Raw genomic sequence first — 19,266 nt, 5'->3', positions numbered from 1 at the left:
TAGTCCTTTTTGTAAACGACGTTTAAATCGTTAACGACCAATTGTCCAACTGTGCAATACCCAAATGAGATGACATTTAACTGCCCACGTGAAGCTGCCACATGTTCTAATCGAGGAGGGTCATTCGCTGTTGTGATGATGAAAGCACGCCAGTGGTGGTCACGATTCTTGTTCTCTCTCGCGGCGATGCTGGCTCAATGAAGAAGAAGATGAAGACATTGCAGCCTTGCCCTTGTGATGGATGCTAGTGGTCTTGCACTAGGAGGATGTGCAATATTAGGGTTCTGTGGGTTTCTAATTTGGAAATTTTTGGGTTGATTGTGTTTCGTTGCAGGTTGATGAAAGCACGAGGGAGAAGCAGGTTCGCAAATATGGTGGTTCTTAGGCGCGATAAGGTTGAGGGTTTCGAACTGCTAGGTTGCGTCAATGGAGAAGGACGAACTCGCGAAGACATCGCGAATCACAGCGGTGCTGTTTCTAGGTTTTTGCGGGTTTTCTGGATTGAATTTGATGCAGGTTTCCGGTGCAGTTGATGATGGTGGAAGTGCGCTTCGCAGCGGCTGATGCGAGGTTGATGGTGGAAGGAGAGGATGGGCACAACGACATGGTGCTGGCGGCGAGGCTATGGTGGCAGCGCGAACTAGAAGAAATTAGGGTTTCAGTTTTTGTTTGGGCTGAAGGTTGAAGAAGATGGTGACGTGACAGCTTCTAAATGTCATCTCATTTGGGTTTTGCATAGTTGGACAGTGAATCGTTAACAATTTAAACGTCGTCTACAAAAAGGACTAAATTGAACATAAAAATAAACTATGACCATTTCAAACAAACCTGACGAATATTAAGCCTTTATAGAAATGTTAGATAACATGGACAACTTGAGAGAAAGAGTTGTAAGTACATGAACATTGAAGAAAACAAACTAAAGAAGGCAAAAAAGCCCAGTACTTGAACAAGAAGAACAATGTCAATGACTAAACTAGTACAACCAGTATACTCTCCTAAATAATAACAAGAATATCATACTCAGGGAAGCATGCAACCTGGATCTCTTATAGCTCCTAACACCAAGACAACCTCCCCTTGATGTCAACCTTGCAAGAACATATTCCTACCACCTGAGCGTAAGACACACCATAGAGAAATGTCGACATCTAAGAAACCTTATCGAAGAGCCAATCCACTTTGATGCCTTAGCCCAGTTCATCCAACAAGGAAGCGGCAATCGAGGTAGAGGGTAGGGAGGATAAGGTCAAGGCAAAGGACGTGACGACTTCATAGGACAAGGACGAGGACAGTTGGACCAGCCCAACATGGTCCTTCATATATTAGGACTCATTCACCTTGGTCACCAAGCTCCCCTTCTCATTCTTTAATTGTTCAAGCTTGGTTTCCAAAACGGAAATTTGGTTGGAGCTTTACATCAATTCCAAGTCCTTGCTCATCAACTTGTGTCAAACCTCCATATACAGGTTCTCCACTTTGTCTTTCGCGGTCCTTAACTTCATTTCTTCCAACTACAAAGTCTTCAAGGCCTTCTCTACCTTCCTTAGGCGGGTAACCTCTACCCTCAACGTATTAAGCTCCTCATTTTTCTCCTTGATCCTCTTATCACTCTCTCTCAAGCTAGCCATGAGTCTGATTTTCTCTCTTTCGACCCCACGAGCATGGTCATCCACTTCCTCTCGACCATATAACCGTTGCAATATCGTACAATGGTCATGCACCGAGCCATCATAACCTCGACTGATTTTCTTTAGCAACTCTAAGTCATAAAGAGTGGGAAGAGAATTACTTTTCACAAACTCCTCATGCATCTCTAAATGCTATAAGAATGGACTTTGGTGGCCAAGGAGTGCTCTAATCGAAAAGGAAACCCTAAACCTCGGTAAGACAGCCCAAGAAGATCCCTAAGGTTCAAAGGTGGAGATGAGGAACATTGTTGAAGGAGGCGTCTCTCCTCCTCAGCGTTTATCATATCATCACACATCGAGTTAAACTTCTTGAGATAGGATCAATATAAGGGAAACCTCGATGCCTAAGTACTAGGAAACAAGAAATACTTGAGTTCAACCTTGACAGATGAGGCCTTAAGCTTGAAAATTTATCTTTAATGTTTTTGAAAGACTGGGTATAAACTATGAACAAGGAATCACATTGGGCACCATTTAGAGATACTCAATCAACCTTATCCCCATGCTTCATTTGATAAAAGAACATGAGCATGTAAGGAGTAGGGGTCAGGCCGAGTTAACCACATACAATCTCGAAGGACTTCACAAAACTTCAACTATTAGGGTGAAGTTGATTAGGGGCCATAAAAAGGACGAACAAACGATCATTCTCAAAGAAAAACAAAAGGAATGAAATATATAAATCCCTAAAAAACTCGTAAACGTAAACAAATTTATCCTCATTCTCACCAAGTCAAGAGAACACACTATAACTAAGAGAATAGGGAAGGACAGTAAGCCCGTTAGGACAAAAGTTGAAAGTATCCATTTGTAACGAACTTTGAGGCATAAAATGCCACCTTGTCCTAAATCTAGGTATACCTAGGATCTAATAAAGGGAATGATCACGCTCGTTAGCCGCTGGTGCAAGTGGCTTAACCCATGTCGCAGAAGGTGCGCCTCTTTTACTCTGCTAAGGAAATCCTCTCATTAGAAGGAGGAGGAGAATTGGGAGAGGAACCCTAACTTATAGGAGTAATGTCTCTCTATAACATGGAGTGACGACTACCACGACCAATATCAAAGGAGGAAAAAGAAGACATACCTAATATTAGAGCAAATGCAAGAACGAAAGGGAAGACTCAGAGAAAATAAGGGCAACTCGTAGAAGCAAACAAAGAAGACATACCATGTGTAGGAAAGAAATGTCAAACTTGAAAAAGAAATGCGAAGAAGCAAGGTATAAAAGCAAGGAATTCAAAACAAAATGATTGTTAGTTAGGCGTCATTTCCCTCCCAACTACTCGTAACTCTTGATGTTTCATTCTCCGAGTTCAACCACTTAGATGCAGCCACATCAACCTTGATCATAACCATTTAATGTGAAGTGATGTTTCACACCTCAAGGCAATCATTACGACGTTTCAGAACAACCCTTCATTAATGCTCTATAGTCACCAATAAAGTTATCATTAAGGTGGCAAGACAAGCACCAAAGCCTGCCTAAGTTGGTAGCGCAAAACGAAGCCTGCTTAAGTTGGCAACACCCAACAAAGCCTTCCTAAGCTAGAAACATTGAGTATACTGCTTAGGCCGATACTAGAGCCTGTCAGCACGAAGTGAAGCCTACCTAAGTCAACAACACCAAGCAAAGTCTGCCTAAGTTGACAGTACTCATATGGTAGAGACAACTAAGATAAGGTGGCAACAAAGTCTACCTAATCCACCTTATGATCAAAGATGACCACTTACGACTTGACCTAACGACCAACCCACCTGTAAAACCCTAAAAGTTGGCCACAACTCGGCTAAAGGACCAATCATAATCACAACGAGCACCTCTCACATGATAATCAAACTTCCAAGACTAGGAGACTTATGTGCATACTCGACCTAACAAATATTCTAAGTCATATGGCCTAACGAGGTTCATCCATCTTTGCTAATCTAAAATGGTTAGAGAATATTTTGAGATATATTTGTTGGTGCAAATATTCATATATTAATAGTATATGTGGCCAGGTCTTGATAGTTTGATTACATCGTAATATTTCTTAATATCATATATTTACAGAATATTTGGTAAATCAGGTAAGGTGTCATATTATCACAATTATTTCGCTAATTATCATATATACAATAATTCATTATATTTGTCAATATTACTTTGTATTCTCTTGATAATACTATTTTTATCACATGATTCACAAGGTTCATAAATCTTATAAATATACATAGTATTTTACTAGAAAATACACATTCACTTATACTCATTCTCTCTTACTCAAAAAATATAAACTCTCTTAGTGACTTGAGCGTCGATGAGTGTTTTACAAATGGATCTTCCTTGTGTTTCAACCTTCATGAGTACACATCAGGGTTCTTCAATCTACTTATATTTTGTCACTTATTCGAAGATCTATGCTTAAGATGATAGTAAAAAAACATTTTATTTTATAAATTAAATGCTAAAATAAAAATTAAATCATCATATGTAAATATAAAATAATGATGTTTTGTAAAGATAAATAAGGTTCCATTTTTTTTCTAAATTTATGGTATTTTACTTGAGATTACAAAATCAAATGTTGACGTAAAGTGAATTGTCAATAAAAAAAAATTCAATTCAAAAATATAAAAGCTGTAGATAGTTAATAGAATGATTTTATTAGTACGAATTTAATTAAAAATACTCATATATATATATATATATATATATTAAAACTTAAATTGATTAAAAAATTAAAATTTACTTTAATTCATTATTTGATTTTTTACGGTGACAATAATAGATACCATGCAAAGTAACAATCCTAATTAACAATAAGATTTAACAACAAAAACTCAATTGAAAATATTTAAATTCACAATAGACTTAAAACTTAATTAAGTCTATTATTATTTTACCTTTTCATGCATTCTTTTAATATTTGTTTGGATTATGTGTATATATTATTGATTAAGACAAACATGAAGTATATTAATAATTGTTATTGTTGAAAGTTTCACATCAACTAAAGATAAAACCACTTTAGAGAGTATATAAGTGGATGCAAAACTTACCTTACAAGTCAATTTTTTGGAGTTGAGTTAAACTTAAAATTCACTTCTTAACATGGTATAAGAATCATGAGTTACTAACGAGATTTATGTTTGTTCTAGTTGCACACATGAGATGTATATACTTCGGTGTAAGGAGGTGTCGAAAGTTTCACATTAACTAAAGATAAAGTCACTTTAGGGTATATAAATGAGTGCAAATCTTATTTTACAAGCTAATGTTATTGGCTTGAGTTAGGTTTAAAGTCCATTTCTTAACAATCACATTATGTGATTATGTCAAAAAGTATGTCAATTGAGAAAAGCTCATAAGTTTCTTACAATGAGTTGAAACACTATTTGATACATTATTGGATGAAAGATAGAGACTATGATAGACCCTAATGAAATATCATACCAAATAAGTGTATATCAAAATAGTTTAACCTCTTGTACTAAAATATTTATAAGTCTTACTTAAAACTATTTGATACCTATTTAACATTGTCAAGATTGGGTAACTAATGACTATATATTTCTTTTGTAAGTTGATAAATGACTTACACTTTTTAGAAAAATAATTATAATAATATCAATGATTTTAATAAAAAATATTCACCTACCTAATAGTTTATAAAATATTTTTTTATGTTTATATTATATATATAAATTTACATTGTGGACAGTGAGATTAAATCTTTTAATTATAAGTCAAATTATAGGTCCATATTGTTTGTTATTGTATGTTAACTTAATTAATATTAATATTTAAGGCTCATTAAGACATGGTTCATTTTTGTGCTTTTATTTTACATGTACCTACACTAAGAATAGAAGAATGATGTGTATATTAAAAGTTGTTTGAGAAAATTTAAGTGTTGAGAGTGTCACCAACTCTTTCACCCGCAAACCTATCCTACCAAACAACCTCCCTCTACCTACCACCCTTCACTCTTGTGCTTTCAAAAGCTTTGTCCTCATCAACCAAACACAACCACACCAACTTTCCCTTTTGGTAACCATCTCTCAAAATCTCTCTCTTTCTCCATCTCCTCTCTGTTCTGTTCTGTTCTGTTCTGATTGTCAATGGCCAACACTCTACACAACGGTGCCAAATGCAGAATCCCTTTGCGGAACCAATCCCTGACCTTCTCTCGACACGTTTCCAGATCCCTCTCTTTCCTTCCCAAGTGAGTCTTCTCTTCTTCCCTCCAATTTCATTTCACACTAATTTCTCCTTCTCACCTTTCTCATCTCACCTTCGCAGAACACGTCACGGAAAACAATCAAACACCTCCTCCGTCAAGGCTTCGCAAGCTGACTTCCCCGTTGACCCTTCCATCAGTCCACGTGTCAATGCCGTCAAGCCTTCCAAAACAGTCGCCATCAGCGACCTCGCCACCTCCCTCGTCCAAGCCGGCGTTCCCGTCATTCGACTCGCCGCTGGTGAGCCTGATTTCGACACACCCGCTCCCATAGCCGAGGTTTCCTCTCTGCATTCCCCTTTTCGTTCACAACCACTTGTTCTTTTTTTGATAGTGTAATTCTCTTCGTAGGCTGGGATCAATGCAATTCGCGAAGGTTATACGAGGTACACGCCCAATGCCGGAACCATGGAACTGCGTCAAGCGATTTGTCATAAGCTAAAAGGTTGTTTTTTTATTTGAATTTGAATTTTCTTTTATGTTTCATTTGGATTATTGTAAGAAAAGGTGTTTTGAGTTTTTAGTTGTTGAATCGGTGTTGCAGAGGAGAATGGGATCAATTATACTCCTGATCAGGTTGTGGTTAGTAATGGAGCCAAACAGAGTCTTGCTCAGGCAGTGCTTGCAGTTTGCTCCCCTGGAGATGAGGTAAGTAAAGGGTTTGGTTTATGCTCAGTAAACATTAGAGAAAGTAACTACTTATGTTACATAGTCATTTGTTTATGTCTGAAAATGGATGGTTGATTTGAACTTTGTTGTTAGAACTAGTCATATTTGTTTATTCTGCCCGTTGCAGAGCGTGAAATTTCTATGTCTGACATTGGTGCCAGACTTCTACTGGCTTTGGACTTAAATATTAGCAAAATTGACTCATTTCGTATTGATTAAGAATGATAGATACGTTCATTTAAGGTTTTTGATTTCATAGGTAGCTTTGCCAGATTACTCGTATTCATATATATTGGAGATGATGCCTAGGTTTAAAGATGAGGATACTTTTAAAACATAGCATTAAGTAGAGCTAAAGTAGTTGAACTTTTGTTATATTTAAGTCCACTGGACATGACCCATTCTTTTTTGCTTATGTTTGAGTCTAAAGAGGGTACTATAATAATGCAATTAGTCTCAAGTCTGAATATTGACTTGCATTTTTCTTATTCAATAGATCCTATTGTCTTTCAGCCTCTAAACTTTTTTCTCTATGTTTGTTTTATGTCTCTAGTTGTGTAGTCTGTTATATACAAGGCTAAGAGAATCAATCCCATAAATTTAGGGATTAAAATCAAGAGTTAGAATCAATCTACATATACAACTAACAGAAAGAGAACAGAATTTCCCTATTTACATAAATGGACGATGTTTCCCTGATCAAAGTAATATGTTTGCTCTTGGAAAAGTCAAACAAAAAAGGCACTACACTGTGTACAACTTATTTCATATGTATATTTATGTCTGATTTGTTTATGGACAACTTATCACATACTTCATATGTAATTTTTACTTTTGCTCACTTTGTTGGCTTTCATTTGTGGTGAGAATTTTCAGGTCATTATTCCAGCTCCATTCTGGGTTAGTTACCCAGAAATGGCAAGGTTGGCTGATGCAACACCTGTGATTCTTCCAACATCAATATCTGATAATTTCCTCTTAGATCCCAAACTTCTGGAATCCAAAATAACTGAAAGATCGAGACTGCTCATTCTTTGCTCGCCATCTAACCCAACTGGATCTGTCTACCCTAAGGGATTACTTGAAAAGATAGCCCAGATTGTTGCAAAGCACCCTAGGCTTCTGGTATTGTCATACAATTTACATCCACAAGAAGATCACTAGTGCTTCAATGTGTTCAACCTAAATGATATTTTCTTTCGAGATCTTAATGGTTGTTTTATGCAGGTTCTCTCGGATGAAATTTATGAACACATAATTTATGCCCCAACAATTCACACTAGCTTTGCATCTTTACCGGGAATGTGGGACAGAACTCTAACTGTAAATGGATTTTCTAAGGTCAGTATGTAATTTTTTTTTAGAGTTGAATGGTGTGTTGTTCATTCATTCTTATTTTATATTCCAATGCTTATGGTCTATTTCACAGTGTGGTTGCAATTAATGATTTGACATGGAGGCCTATAAACTTGATTATGATGTTTTTGAGCTATTTTCATATAGGCCTTTGCAATGACGGGTTGGCGGCTTGGATATATTGCTGGTCCAAAACATTTTATTGCTGCATGTGGAAAGATCCAAAGTCAGGTATGCTTTATTATTTTTGGCCATTTTCATAAGCCTCATCCAATGCTATACTTCTCTTGATTTCCCTTTGATACAGCCTACAATACATCAAAAGGATACTTAGGTTTAGCGAGATTTAGCATTTCATTAAGCTTTTAGCATTCATTTGGAATCAGCTGGACTATTGTTTCTATACCATATTATATGCGAGATGTAGTGGCTGATGCGTCAAATTGAATTTAGTTCACTTCAGGGGCCAGTAGTATTGCCCAGAAAGCTGCAGTTGCTGCGTTAGGACTAGGTTATGCTGGTGGGGAAGCAGTTTCTACCATGGTTAAAGCATTTAGGGAGCGAAGGGATTTCTTGGTAAAAAGTTTTAGAGAAATAGATGGTGTCAAGATATCCGAACCCCAGGTGCAATTTATTTTCTTATTAATTATCCACCTCTTTTTTTGTCTCATCCTTTTCTTGTCTGTTTTTCTACTTAAACACGATTCTTCTCTTTTTCACTCGCAGGGAGCATTCTACTTATTCATTGATTTCAGCTTCTATTATGGAAGAGAAGCTGAAGGATTCGGTAAAATTGAGGATTCTGAGTCCCTCTGTCGATACTTACTGGATGTTGGCCAGGTATTCTCATGTAATTGATTCAAAGATTTGATGATTATTATGAGTAGGAAATTTTCTAATAATCTTTTATTTTACTGTCTCCCCTGTAAAATAGTGGGGAAGAACTAAAGAACAACTGTTCTTAGCAAAAGGCCAGAAAATGTTGTTGTAAAGTATGAGAAAACAACTGATAGTATCATAACTGTGTTTTGCCATTTTGGCACAGGTAGCCTTGGTTCCAGGGAGTGCATTTGGAGATGATACTTGCATCCGCATCTCTTATGCAGAATCCCTTACTACCCTACAGGCAGCTGTAGAAAGAATTAAGAAGGCACTCATCCCTCTAAGCTCTGCTGCGCTTGTTTAATATCGATGTTTAGTGTAATTGGTGTATTTTATTTTTATTTTAATGCTGCCAATATCTAATCTGTCCGAAAATAATAGGCTATGGTTATTTTCCCACAAATAAACTGAGCAACTGTCTTATTAATGGTTTAAAATTATTTTTTCCCCTTTTATGTTACGTAACACACTAGAGAAACAAGGGATCTCTTCATACTAGAGAAACAAGGGATCTCTTCATTTATCAATCTGGTCAGAATTAAAAATTGGCTTCGTATCAGCACTATCAATATATTATTTAATTCAGAAGTTTTAGTTGGTCTTTTAGATAAATAAATTGTTTGAAATTTCAGTTGTATTTGATAATAGCTAAAATAAATGTTTATATATATATATATATATATATATATATATATATATATATATATGTTTTTTTTGTAAAAATAAAATTAATTATTTTAAATCATATTCCGTAATTTACCTAAATAAAAGAGATTTAAACAACAATAGATTATTGTGATAATCTATAAACAATAATCTTTTTAGAGCAGGGAAGAGATTATAAACTAGTTTTCAGACTCTGGATAAATATATTGGTTTATCAAGCATTGTTCATTTGGTTGGAAATTGTAAGCTACTACATCTTTTCTTAATTGGAAGGTTTGCATCTTAAGCACAGGCCTCTTGAATAAAGTCTCTTTTTATTGAGTTTTTTGAGTTACATTTAGTTATTTAATTCGTGCAGGGGAAAGGATGAGTTTACATGTAAAATCAGTTCTTTTACAAAAGAAAACATATTGAGACCCATTAAAAATAGTAAAAGAGTCATTAAATTTTGTCATTGAAGTAAAAGGTACTGAAAATTCTGAAGTTTTACATGACACTAATAAAGTTTTAAAAACTATGTCAATATCCTAAAATGAATACAACAATATGGCCAGTTAGTCTTACAATAGATCGTAAAGAAATTTACAACCAAAGCAAAATTGCTTTGTCAAACCGTGTGATAATCTAAGAATTATTCTCACTAATCAAAATTTGAAAATTTAGAAAGAAATGAAAAGTTATTTTTCATTTTTTTTTCGTGGTTGAATAAAAAATGTAGGGTATAAAGAGCCTAAAAGGTAATTAAAATAATGAAAATACCATGCTTCAAAAACACTTACGAAATATTTATATATCAGCTAATAATAAAATATTTAAACTGACTTCTTAGTGGTTGTGAAACATAACCTGGATAACCTTTGTGGGCCGGCCATGTCATTGTATAATCTAAAAAGTATTTGGTAATGACTTTTAGATTTTACAATTTGAAAATTAAAAATAACTTTCAAAAGTAAGAAAGATTAAGAAAATGATGACCTGTAAATTGAATAATCCAAAAATCATTTAACTTTTGGATTGCATAATTTAGAAATATTTTTTAAGAAAATATATTTTTTGGATTGTACAATTTAGTAGTAGCAAAGTGGTTGTGAAATAATAGTATTAGCAACTTTTTTCATACCATAACATATTTGGAAAAGCAAAGTGGTAGTTAACCCGTTGGAACAAAGACAGGGATTTGTTAATTGAAGCATTTGCAACCTAACATATATGTTTGTTTTGGCATAGAATAGAATCAATTCCCTGCCCCAGAACCACAAGTTTTGTGATCTGTAAGGTTAAGGTCTCATTAGAAGTTTCCTGTTGGAAAGGAAATACAACACATTCAAAACATACAGCGTGGGAGGGAAGGAAGGTAAGAAGGAAACGCAATCTTAACTCTCTCTCTCTCTTCAATATTCTCATCTACAACAAAGTTAAACATTCTGAAGAAGCTAAGGAGCATAGTGACTTCAACCTGGAGATAATCAACCTTCACACACAACAATTGGGTTTCCTCTACATCCACTTTTCCCACCTTAGCTTCATCTATATATACTAAACACATGAACCCAGCTATAAGGAAGGCAAAAGTAACACAAGACCCTTGTCATCATGGATTTCTCTTATTCATGCAACGACCACGCACCCGAGATTGTTTTCTTTGATTTGGAAACTACAGTGCCCAAAAGAGTTGGAGATCGTTTCTGGGTGCTGGAGTTTGGTGCTATTGTAGTTACTCCTCACAAACTCAACGAGGTTGAGAGCTACACCACCCTCATAAAACCCAAAGACTTGTCTGTAGTCGCTGTGAAATCTAGCAGAAGTGATGGAATAACACGTAAAGCTGTTGAAAATGCACCATCTTTTGAAGATGTTGCAGACAGAATATTCGGTATCTTGAATGGAAGGGTGTGGGCGGGGCATAACATCCAGAGATTTGACTGTCCCCGGATCAAAGAGGCCTTTGATTATATCAATAGGCCACCACCCTTACCTGTTGGAATCATTGATTCTTTGAGGGTCCTAACTGAGAAGTTTGGAAGAAGAGCTGGTAATATGAAGGTATAGCAGTCAGTGATTAATTCTTCTCACAACAAACACAATCCTCGTAATTATTTAAAGTGTTCTTATTCACTGTTATTTATGAGCAGATGGCATCATTGGCTTCTTATTTTGGTATTGGCCAACAAAAGCACAGGTATACATTTTTAACTCTAGTACTAATAGTGGCTATATTATACCATAAGACTTAAACTTTAATACGCAGGAGCCTGGATGATGTTCGCATGAACTTGGAGGTGGTTAAGCATTGTGCAACGGTGTTGTTTCTGGTGTGCAATTAATCTTCATTTTCAATTCTACCTTTGAAAACAAATATTCGAGCTAGTAGCATGAATCTCACACATTTGTTATGGCTTATGGGTGATGCTAGGAATCTAGTCTACCAAACATGTTTGAAAGCAAATGGTATGAATCACCCAGCATTATGACGCGAAGCAGAAGCAACGGGAAATCACCCTGCAAGGAAGAGACTAGTAGAAAATCTCCCCCTACTACATTAGGGAATCGGAGGACTGTCCCCTATGCTAGGGGAAGTTTGGGAAAGGTTTTATTTTATACATTTTTGGCAGAATACTTATTTGTTTTTCAAGTGCATTATTATTTTTGGAAATAGACGTATAATCTCAAATACTTGTACCCTCTAACAATGACAGTGGAATTTCTTCAAACGTAGGTGACTGAAAGAGTGAAGGGCTTGTTGTGTAAAGCACAAGGGCAACCACCACTTCAACAACTTCTCAAGCATTCTCATTCATTACTACGGTGAAGAAAGTGGCATCATGGAAGAGAAGAAGGGTTTTGTTGAGCTGGCGTATATTGGAAGGAAGCAATGTGCATGAACAAGATGCCAGAATGTTTTTCAGGATTCTGAAGAAACCAAGGGGAAGCCGTAATACATTTGTGTAGAATTCAATTAATTGTTAGAGTTGTGTATAATTCAGTCATTCTGATTCATATATCAAGCATAGTTCTAAAATGAAATATAACAATTAACAAAACAGTATATCTGTAAATGAAATCCAAAATGAATATTAATTAACATCTATGTTTTCCCAACAATGAGTTTCGGATACTAACTTAACCGGTACATTGGGAGGAAAGTAAACCAAAATTAAAATGCATTGTGGGTACAAACTAAAAAAGGATAATTCTTTTATTACATGATAGATAGGTAGAAAACCACAATACATAGCCCAATACCACTTCGTGTTGTCCTAAAAGGATTGGGAAGATTATTCTTCTGTCCCACCATATTCTACATTAAACACACAAAACAAACATCATGCATGAGTATAATTTTGCAACATTCAAACTCAAACCAAACACAACTTGTAAACAAAGAGAGGTACACCACAGGGTTCTGTCAGTAGCAATTTAGAAATCCAGATTGCAGTCAATAGCTTCTCCAATAGTCAAGAAGACCCTTCCTCCAATTCTTGCAACAAAGTTGGTTGCCTTTAGCTTGTAAATCACTTGCCACCCAGGATTGGCAATTGCTAGCTGAGCAAAATTAACAGTAAGTAAACAGACACAAAATGCAGATTTGAAAACCAGTATTGTAAAACATCAAACCGTACTGTGTACCTTACCTGCTTTCCACTTGAAACCAAACTCTCATGCAGTTCCTCTAGCGAAGCAATTCCTGAGGTGTCAATGCTCACCAAATCTACCGTAACAATATAATGAAATTAACTGTTCATAACTTGCTTACAATATATAAGTGTTGCACTTAACTTTTAGTTTAGAAACAAAAATATCATATAGCTAGACAAGCAAAAAACAACTTACTAGAGGTATCAAGGATTACGAGCTGAACTATGCTTCCGGTGGTGCCTTCTATTTTCCCCTTTGCATCTTCCCGAGTGATCCATTTCAGGATCCTTGAAAACAATCAAAATTAAGTTGCGTAATTATTTACAGTTCAAACTGGGTTAAATTTTATGTAATATCAAATGCTTAACATGTGCTTGTAGCAACAGTCTAGTGCTACCACAATACCTCTCTCTGACTGAATTGGCATTAGAAAAGCAAAGCAATGCAGACTTGACGCGTATTATTGCAACCCCAGGAGTCTTAACAGCCATAGGATACTGTTGTACATCGCAGAACAGATCTGTGCCTGGAAGTCTTCCCAGCGTTTCTGTGCCTGCTCCGATCGAGATCCAAATTATCTTTGTCAAAGATATTGCCACCTTCGGAACAATATAAGATTTCAAACATCAAACCAAACATGCACCAAAGTCCTGTTTGATTTTTTACTTATTCCTTTGTTTTTTATCTTCTGAATTTATTTCACTAAATAAATTATTTTTAATAGATGCACATAGTATATCTATTGTTCTCTTCAAAAATAATTTTTCTACGGATATCATAACAATCTTTTCATGTCACTGATATCCCGAGGCATTGGAGTTTCCAAAAGCATCCACTTTGAACGGTACGCATTGGAGTAACATTCATTACTTTAACAAAAATCAGTTTTGCTGTTATTCTATTAAGATAGTGGAAAAGCAGACGAAATTGCACTTGTTAGATACTCTCATCTCGGCCACAAAATTATGCAGCAGATACTGTTGGAAGATTTCTTGCATCTTTCGATTGCTTCATAACAATCTTTGGTTTGGCTCAAGTTTTAGTTGGCAACAGTACTATTACTGACCTAATTTTTAATTTATACTGAAGCGTACGTTTTCTAGCGCAAATTCCATGGCATAAATTAATGGTGATTCTCAAAGAATATTCATTGGTTGGAGAGGCCCGCGAGGGCGACTATACTGTGAATGAAATTTGTGGCACAGTTCATATTTTAGTGCTCCACTTTGCAACTACGTTCCCATTAAAACAGTCGATTCGGAACTCCAACATATATCAGTAACAGTTAACATCATGATAAGATGATATGGAATATGATAAAAACTAATTGAAAAGGATCAACTAGTCGGTAATTTCAACAAAATTGAGTTCAGTGTTTCAGGAGAGATTAATCAACAAAGTTAATCGATACTTATTTACTAATATCCGTCCGATAAAAAATTGACTTAAATTCCAAATCATTTTAGTACGTTCTCTTTCTATCATTTTCTTCATCCACTATTTGATAGTTTTATTTAAGGAGATCGAATTCAACACCATCTGCCATGCATTGTTTGAATATATTTATATTGATCAGAAGGTTGATGTAGTTCTGTGTTCACACATAGGTACATTTGTTTAGCAGAAAATGTTGGATGTGTGTCGGCATTAATCATATTAATCCAAAATAAGAAAAAGACAAGTAATATATATATATATATATATATATATATATATATATATATATATAACTGTTAATATATGTGATGGAAGAGGTAGAGATATATGTTGAAAAGTGGTGCACTTACGGCCACTAGCAGACCAAGTTCCACTGACGCAAAGATCACACCGAAGAAGGCTCCAACACAAGCAAGAAAATCAAGCTTATCAACTTTCCATATTTTGTAAGCTTCGTTGATGTCTATGAGTCCCGGCAGAGCTGAAAGGATTATCGAAGCCAGAATAGCAGTTGGTGTAAAATACAATAGCTTCGTCAAACATTGCAGTGATATGATCACTACAATGGACATCACAATGTTTGACGCTAATGTTTCACAACCCGCGGTGAAATTAACCACTGTGCGGGAGAAAGAACCTGTGCAGAATAATTAAGAAATCATTATTTAGCCCAATAATTGCTTCTGAGTTAATGTTTGTTCTGCATGAGGTCAATTATAAGAAAAAGGTGACACTTAGGAGCATTATATGATACAAATTTGGCTCTTGCTGTATTAATAATTCACCTTTTCCAATAAAAACAAGATTCCCACTAACTAGTTTAATATAGTATTGTGTTTTGTAGTACCTTGCCCGTGGCATTGGATCATGCATATATATGCCTTTTTTTTCCACTAGCTGGTGGACTTACTATATTAATTCTAAATGAAACAACTTCGATAATTCTATGCCAACTTTATCAGCCAAAATCTTAGCTAATTGATGTAGCTGTTAAGTAACGTAGCATCAACTGATTCGACTAGGAAGGTATGAAAACTAATTTACATGTAAAGAGAAATTATTCAACTGATTCCATCAAACTTACCAGTTGCAACATAGCAAGAGGAGATGCATCCTATGATGTTCATGAAGCCTAATGATACCATTTCCTTGTTTCCGTCAAGGTGATATCCTTTCATGGATGCAAAAGATCGTCCAACAGCAACTGATTCCTATGAGAAACAAAATTAGTCTCGTTAGAATATAGATGTATGTGTGTAAGTGTATGTATATATAATTGGAAGGATTATTGCGTGATGAAGTATAAATTGGATGCTGACAGTGAGTGCAACAGCAGCAGCAAATAGTCCAGTTTTGGCCAATGCTCCAATATGTGGGGAATTCAACTCTATTTGATTGATAGAGCTTGGATTCAATCCTCCTTTTATATGTCTCACAATGTTAACACCACTTTTGTCAGCTCTAGTCAGGAAAACTATAAGAGTTGATAACAGAACTGATAAAAGAGGAGATATAGCTGGCAGCCAAAACAGTTTCTTATTCCTTTTACCCTGCCATGGTAAGTTGGCCCATGTTAGGTTACTAAATATGTTAGAAATAGTGCAAAGAAAGAACTAGATAACTATTTCTTGATCTGTATATAGATCACTCACCAGAAATCTGGTAACCAGGATGAAAATGAAGAACGAACATCCCAGCACAAAGTTGAGCGGATTCCACTGCAGTTGAACAATTACAAGGATTTTGTTTAAGATTCTGAGACAGCATATGCAAGTGTTGATCTAAAATATTGTTCAAGTGAAGCAAGACAAGTTTCACATAACTCAGAAGTTTAACTCTCACTACTCCTTTTTGAATCAGATAAATATTACTAATTCGTTTCATTAGTATTATTCTTCGATTTTGAAGATTTTTCCTGTCTTAGAAACATCATGTTCTTTTCCAAAATTGCAAATATGTAATTGAGTTTTAATGTATGTAAGATTTTTACCCAAGAGGGACATGGATCCTCTTATATACAGTTTCTTAGAATCTTTATACAACTTTTTTTTAAAGTAGGTACTAAGTTGAATAACATGTTAGAATATGACAAGTAAGATTTATTGATATTTTAAACTATAGTGTGCTTGAATAGGTTGTGAAGCGACACCATGAAAATTTTGGGAGTATCTTTATGTCGCGATTTGCAATCTAGCGTGTGATTGAATCTATTAAAAAGAATTTATTTAGTGAAATATTATTTTAATTATGATATATACTATAAAATATCTAACTTTACTTAAAAGAAATTTGAATATTCTTGTTATCAACAATTTTTAAATCAAAATATAACGTGGGTGTCCTTTTATATAGCTAATAATAAATAATTTTACTATCTATATATAAAATTAAAGAAATATATATACGCGCCACACAGTTAATTTCTAAAAAAATTAAGAAACACTGAATGTTAAGAAAAGTAAGTATAGCAGTTTTCCATTTAAAGATTGTTATATTATAACAAAATTAATTTCTAGAACACAATGATAAAAATTGATCTCGAATCAACAAATTGTTAAGCCCTAAATGACACAATTGATTTTCTTATTTGTTATTATAGTAAGAAAAAAAAAAACTCTCTTATATATCCACCTTTGAAGTTATTAAAGTTGGTTCAATAATAACATATTTGAATAATTGATGTAAGCATATGAGTGTTGTCAAACATATCCACCTTCAAATGTTACCCCGATTCCCACTTGCTAAAAACCCACAAATCATCATACAAAGGTCCCCCAAAATAAGAAAGTTTGTATAGGTTTAGATAAGTACTAAAAAAATATTACTTATATTGAATAACATATTACTTATATCATTTAGAGTTTAATTTTTACACTGTGAACGTACGAATTAATATTTTCTCAGTACATTATTCATGAATTTCAAACAATAAATGAAATAATTTATTTAAAATATATTATATTAAAAGTATTTTCTTGTAAAATGCAAAATAAGATTATTTCCTCTTACAATTTTATAAAAATCAAATAAAATATGAAAAATGCTAACCAATACCTTGTGGATTCTTAAGGAATTATCAAAAGAATGTAATGGTATATTTTGACAAATTAACTTGACCTTAAATATATCCGCAGGTAAAGATAAAAAAAGAAGTAAACAAACCAATAAGGTAAAAGAAGAACAACATACGGTATGATGAAGCGATTCCCGAACGGATTTCATGACAGAGATTATGTCTGTTTTGTTTGTAAAATGATTTATTCCAAACAGTCCCTTCAGCTGTTGAAGACCAATTATTATTGCTGCTCCTCCCATGAATCCAACAATGGCTGCATGAGACACAAAATCCACAAGGAAACCCAACCTATACAATATCCATTGTCAATGCCAAGTTTAGTTAATTAATTAACACTGAAAATTATATTAAATCATACTCATATACCAACCTGAACAGTCCAAAAGCAGCTTGAAATATACCAGCAAAGAAAGTGGCAGTGAACACAAGCTTTCTATACCCATTTGGATCAATGGCAGGGTCTATTAATTTCTCAACCATTGATGACAAAAGAAGAGACACCACCGCCACTGGTCCAATCGCTATCTCTCTTGAAGTTCCCATCAAAGCATACATAAGAGGTGGCACCACACTAGTATCTAATTTGTTCATTCAAATTCAAATTCACCATTCAAAATGTAAGTTGACTTTATATTTCACATATAGAGGGGAAAGAAACCTACAGAGTCCATATTCAGGATCAAGCTTTGCTAAAGTGGCATACCCAATGCTCTGCACAGAAACAGAAACAGTGCTTCATCATGTTCTATATATTTGAATAAATCTCATGATTTTATCAGTGTACCTGAGGAATGCAGAGACTTGCTATGGTTAGACCAGCAAGCAAGTCGTTTCTGAACTTGGTTGGTGAATAATTTGGAGCCCAATGAAGAATAGGAAAAATGGCTCCCAAGAAAGAAAGTAAAATTTTAGGTCCATTTTGGGTTCTTAGAGCAAAACACATTTCTCGGTACTGTGAGATTGTGGTGCTCACAGAACCCCTGAGCTTGTGCCACGTAGTTGGGGGATCAGGGGCATTGAGAACCCACTGTGACCGTTCATAGTGTTCTGAAGTTACCTTCTCTTCTACCTTTGGGGTTTCAACAGGTGAGAAAGCCATGCTTGATTGAAGTGTTTGGGAGAACTCTGTTCTCTGCATGAAAGCCTAACCAATCTTTTGTAGCAGAAAGCTTGCCATGAACAACGTCTTTCCAGACTCTGATGTTGAATTGTTTTTGCTAGCAGTGTTTCCAAGGACACCCATCAGACACCTTTTTAAAGAACAGAAAAGTTCGCTAGAATTTTTAATTAAGTGAAAAGTGTCATAAAGTAAAGGAAAACTTAATCTTGATCATTAGTGTTAAACAATGTGGTGTCACATGTTGATTGGTTCAAGTGAGATAATGATATTTGGAAGTGGGAGCAGTCTTGTGCACTACTTTTGAAGGCTTGATAAGTGTACTAAAAAACAATGAAACGAACAAAAAGCTCAAGATAGATGATGTTAGCGAATGATTATTTCGATAAGCACAAGGTTGTATTCAGGTTCACCAAATTAATTTTACTAATAAAGACCATCTTACTGTTTAATTTTTATTCCACAGTTGGTGAACTTTCTAGATGCATTTTAAGTTCGTATTGTCACTGAATG

At 35.0% G+C, this 19,266-nt stretch overlaps 3 protein-coding genes across 4 annotated transcripts; 2 read left to right on the top strand and 1 right to left on the bottom strand.

Annotated features, from left to right (window-relative positions):
• The first annotated feature begins 5,584 nt into the window (after positions 1-5,584).
• Positions 5,585-9,276, top strand: LOC108323878 (bifunctional aspartate aminotransferase and glutamate/aspartate-prephenate aminotransferase). The gene is made up of 10 exons (XM_017556682.2): positions 5,585-5,899; positions 5,977-6,193; positions 6,266-6,359; positions 6,459-6,562; positions 7,460-7,708; positions 7,811-7,924; positions 8,087-8,170; positions 8,393-8,563; positions 8,666-8,779; positions 8,985-9,276. Exons 1-10 carry the CDS (start codon positions 5,796-5,798, stop codon positions 9,123-9,125), a joined length of 1,392 nt encoding a protein of 463 aa, XP_017412171.1. The 5' UTR covers positions 5,585-5,795; the 3' UTR covers positions 9,126-9,276.
• A 1,332-nt stretch (positions 9,277-10,608) lies between these two features.
• On the top strand, positions 10,609-12,543 carry LOC108340014 (protein NEN4). The gene is made up of 5 exons (XM_017577246.2): positions 10,609-11,530; positions 11,620-11,666; positions 11,736-11,799; positions 11,901-12,074; positions 12,204-12,543. The coding sequence occupies exons 1-5, from the start codon at positions 11,081-11,083 to the stop codon at positions 12,294-12,296; spliced, it is 828 nt and encodes a 275-aa protein (XP_017432735.1). The 5' UTR covers positions 10,609-11,080; the 3' UTR covers positions 12,297-12,543.
• Positions 12,544-12,658: 115 nt separating this feature from the next.
• On the bottom strand, positions 12,659-18,855 carry LOC108332546 (sulfate transporter 2.1). 2 transcript variants are annotated; one of them, XM_017567866.2, is made up of 12 exons: positions 18,421-18,855; positions 18,299-18,347; positions 18,007-18,214; positions 17,750-17,924; positions 16,213-16,278; positions 15,880-16,110; positions 15,645-15,771; positions 14,911-15,197; positions 13,529-13,722; positions 13,319-13,410; positions 13,120-13,196; positions 12,659-13,030 (listed from the first exon to the last, which is right to left on the bottom strand). In XM_017567866.2, exons 1-12 carry the CDS (start codon positions 18,772-18,774, stop codon positions 12,905-12,907), a joined length of 1,986 nt encoding a protein of 661 aa, XP_017423355.1. In that variant the 5' UTR covers positions 18,775-18,855; the 3' UTR covers positions 12,659-12,904. The 2 variants fall into 2 exon arrangements, 1 of the variants encoding a protein (XP_017423355.1); XR_008246593.1 differs by lacking the exons at positions 12,659-13,030; positions 13,120-13,196 and having other exon boundaries at positions 13,529-13,676.
• Between the last annotated feature and the right edge of the window lie 411 nt (positions 18,856-19,266).

Source organism: Vigna angularis, chromosome 1 (assembly GCF_016808095.1).
Source record: "Vigna angularis cultivar LongXiaoDou No.4 chromosome 1, ASM1680809v1, whole genome shotgun sequence".
Taxonomy (NCBI): Eukaryota; Viridiplantae; Streptophyta; class Magnoliopsida; order Fabales; family Fabaceae; genus Vigna; species Vigna angularis.
Note: the sequence above shows the minus strand (reverse complement) of the source record. Positions and strands in the feature narration are given on the sequence as shown.

Bases quoted from the DNA above. Each gene is read 5' to 3' on its own strand.
- LOC108323878 (XM_017556682.2), top strand. From the start codon at position 5,796: ATGGCCAACACTCTACACAACGGTGCCAAATGCAGAATCCCTTTGCGG. The intron at 5,900-5,976 runs GTGAGTCTTCTC...TCACCTTCGCAG, and splicing joins TCCCTCTCTTTCCTTCCCAA to AACACGTCACGGAAAACAAT. The intron at 6,194-6,265 runs GTTTCCTCTCTG...TTCTCTTCGTAG, and splicing joins CACCCGCTCCCATAGCCGAG to GCTGGGATCAATGCAATTCG.
- LOC108340014 (XM_017577246.2), top strand. From the start codon at position 11,081: ATGGATTTCTCTTATTCATGCAACGACCACGCACCCGAGATTGTTTTC. The intron at 11,531-11,619 runs GTATAGCAGTCA...ATTTATGAGCAG, and splicing joins GAAGAGCTGGTAATATGAAG to ATGGCATCATTGGCTTCTTA. The intron at 11,800-11,900 runs GTGTGCAATTAA...GGGTGATGCTAG, and splicing joins GTGCAACGGTGTTGTTTCTG to GAATCTAGTCTACCAAACAT.
- LOC108332546 (XM_017567866.2), bottom strand. From the start codon at position 18,774: ATGCAGAGAACAGAGTTCTCCCAAACACTTCAATCAAGCATGGCTTTC. The intron at 18,215-18,298 runs GTAGGTTTCTTT...TGAACAAATTAG, and splicing joins TGATCCTGAATATGGACTCT to ATACTAGTGTGGTGCCACCT. The intron at 17,925-18,006 runs GTTGGTATATGA...GATATTGTATAG, and splicing joins GCTGCTTTTGGACTGTTCAG to GTTGGGTTTCCTTGTGGATT.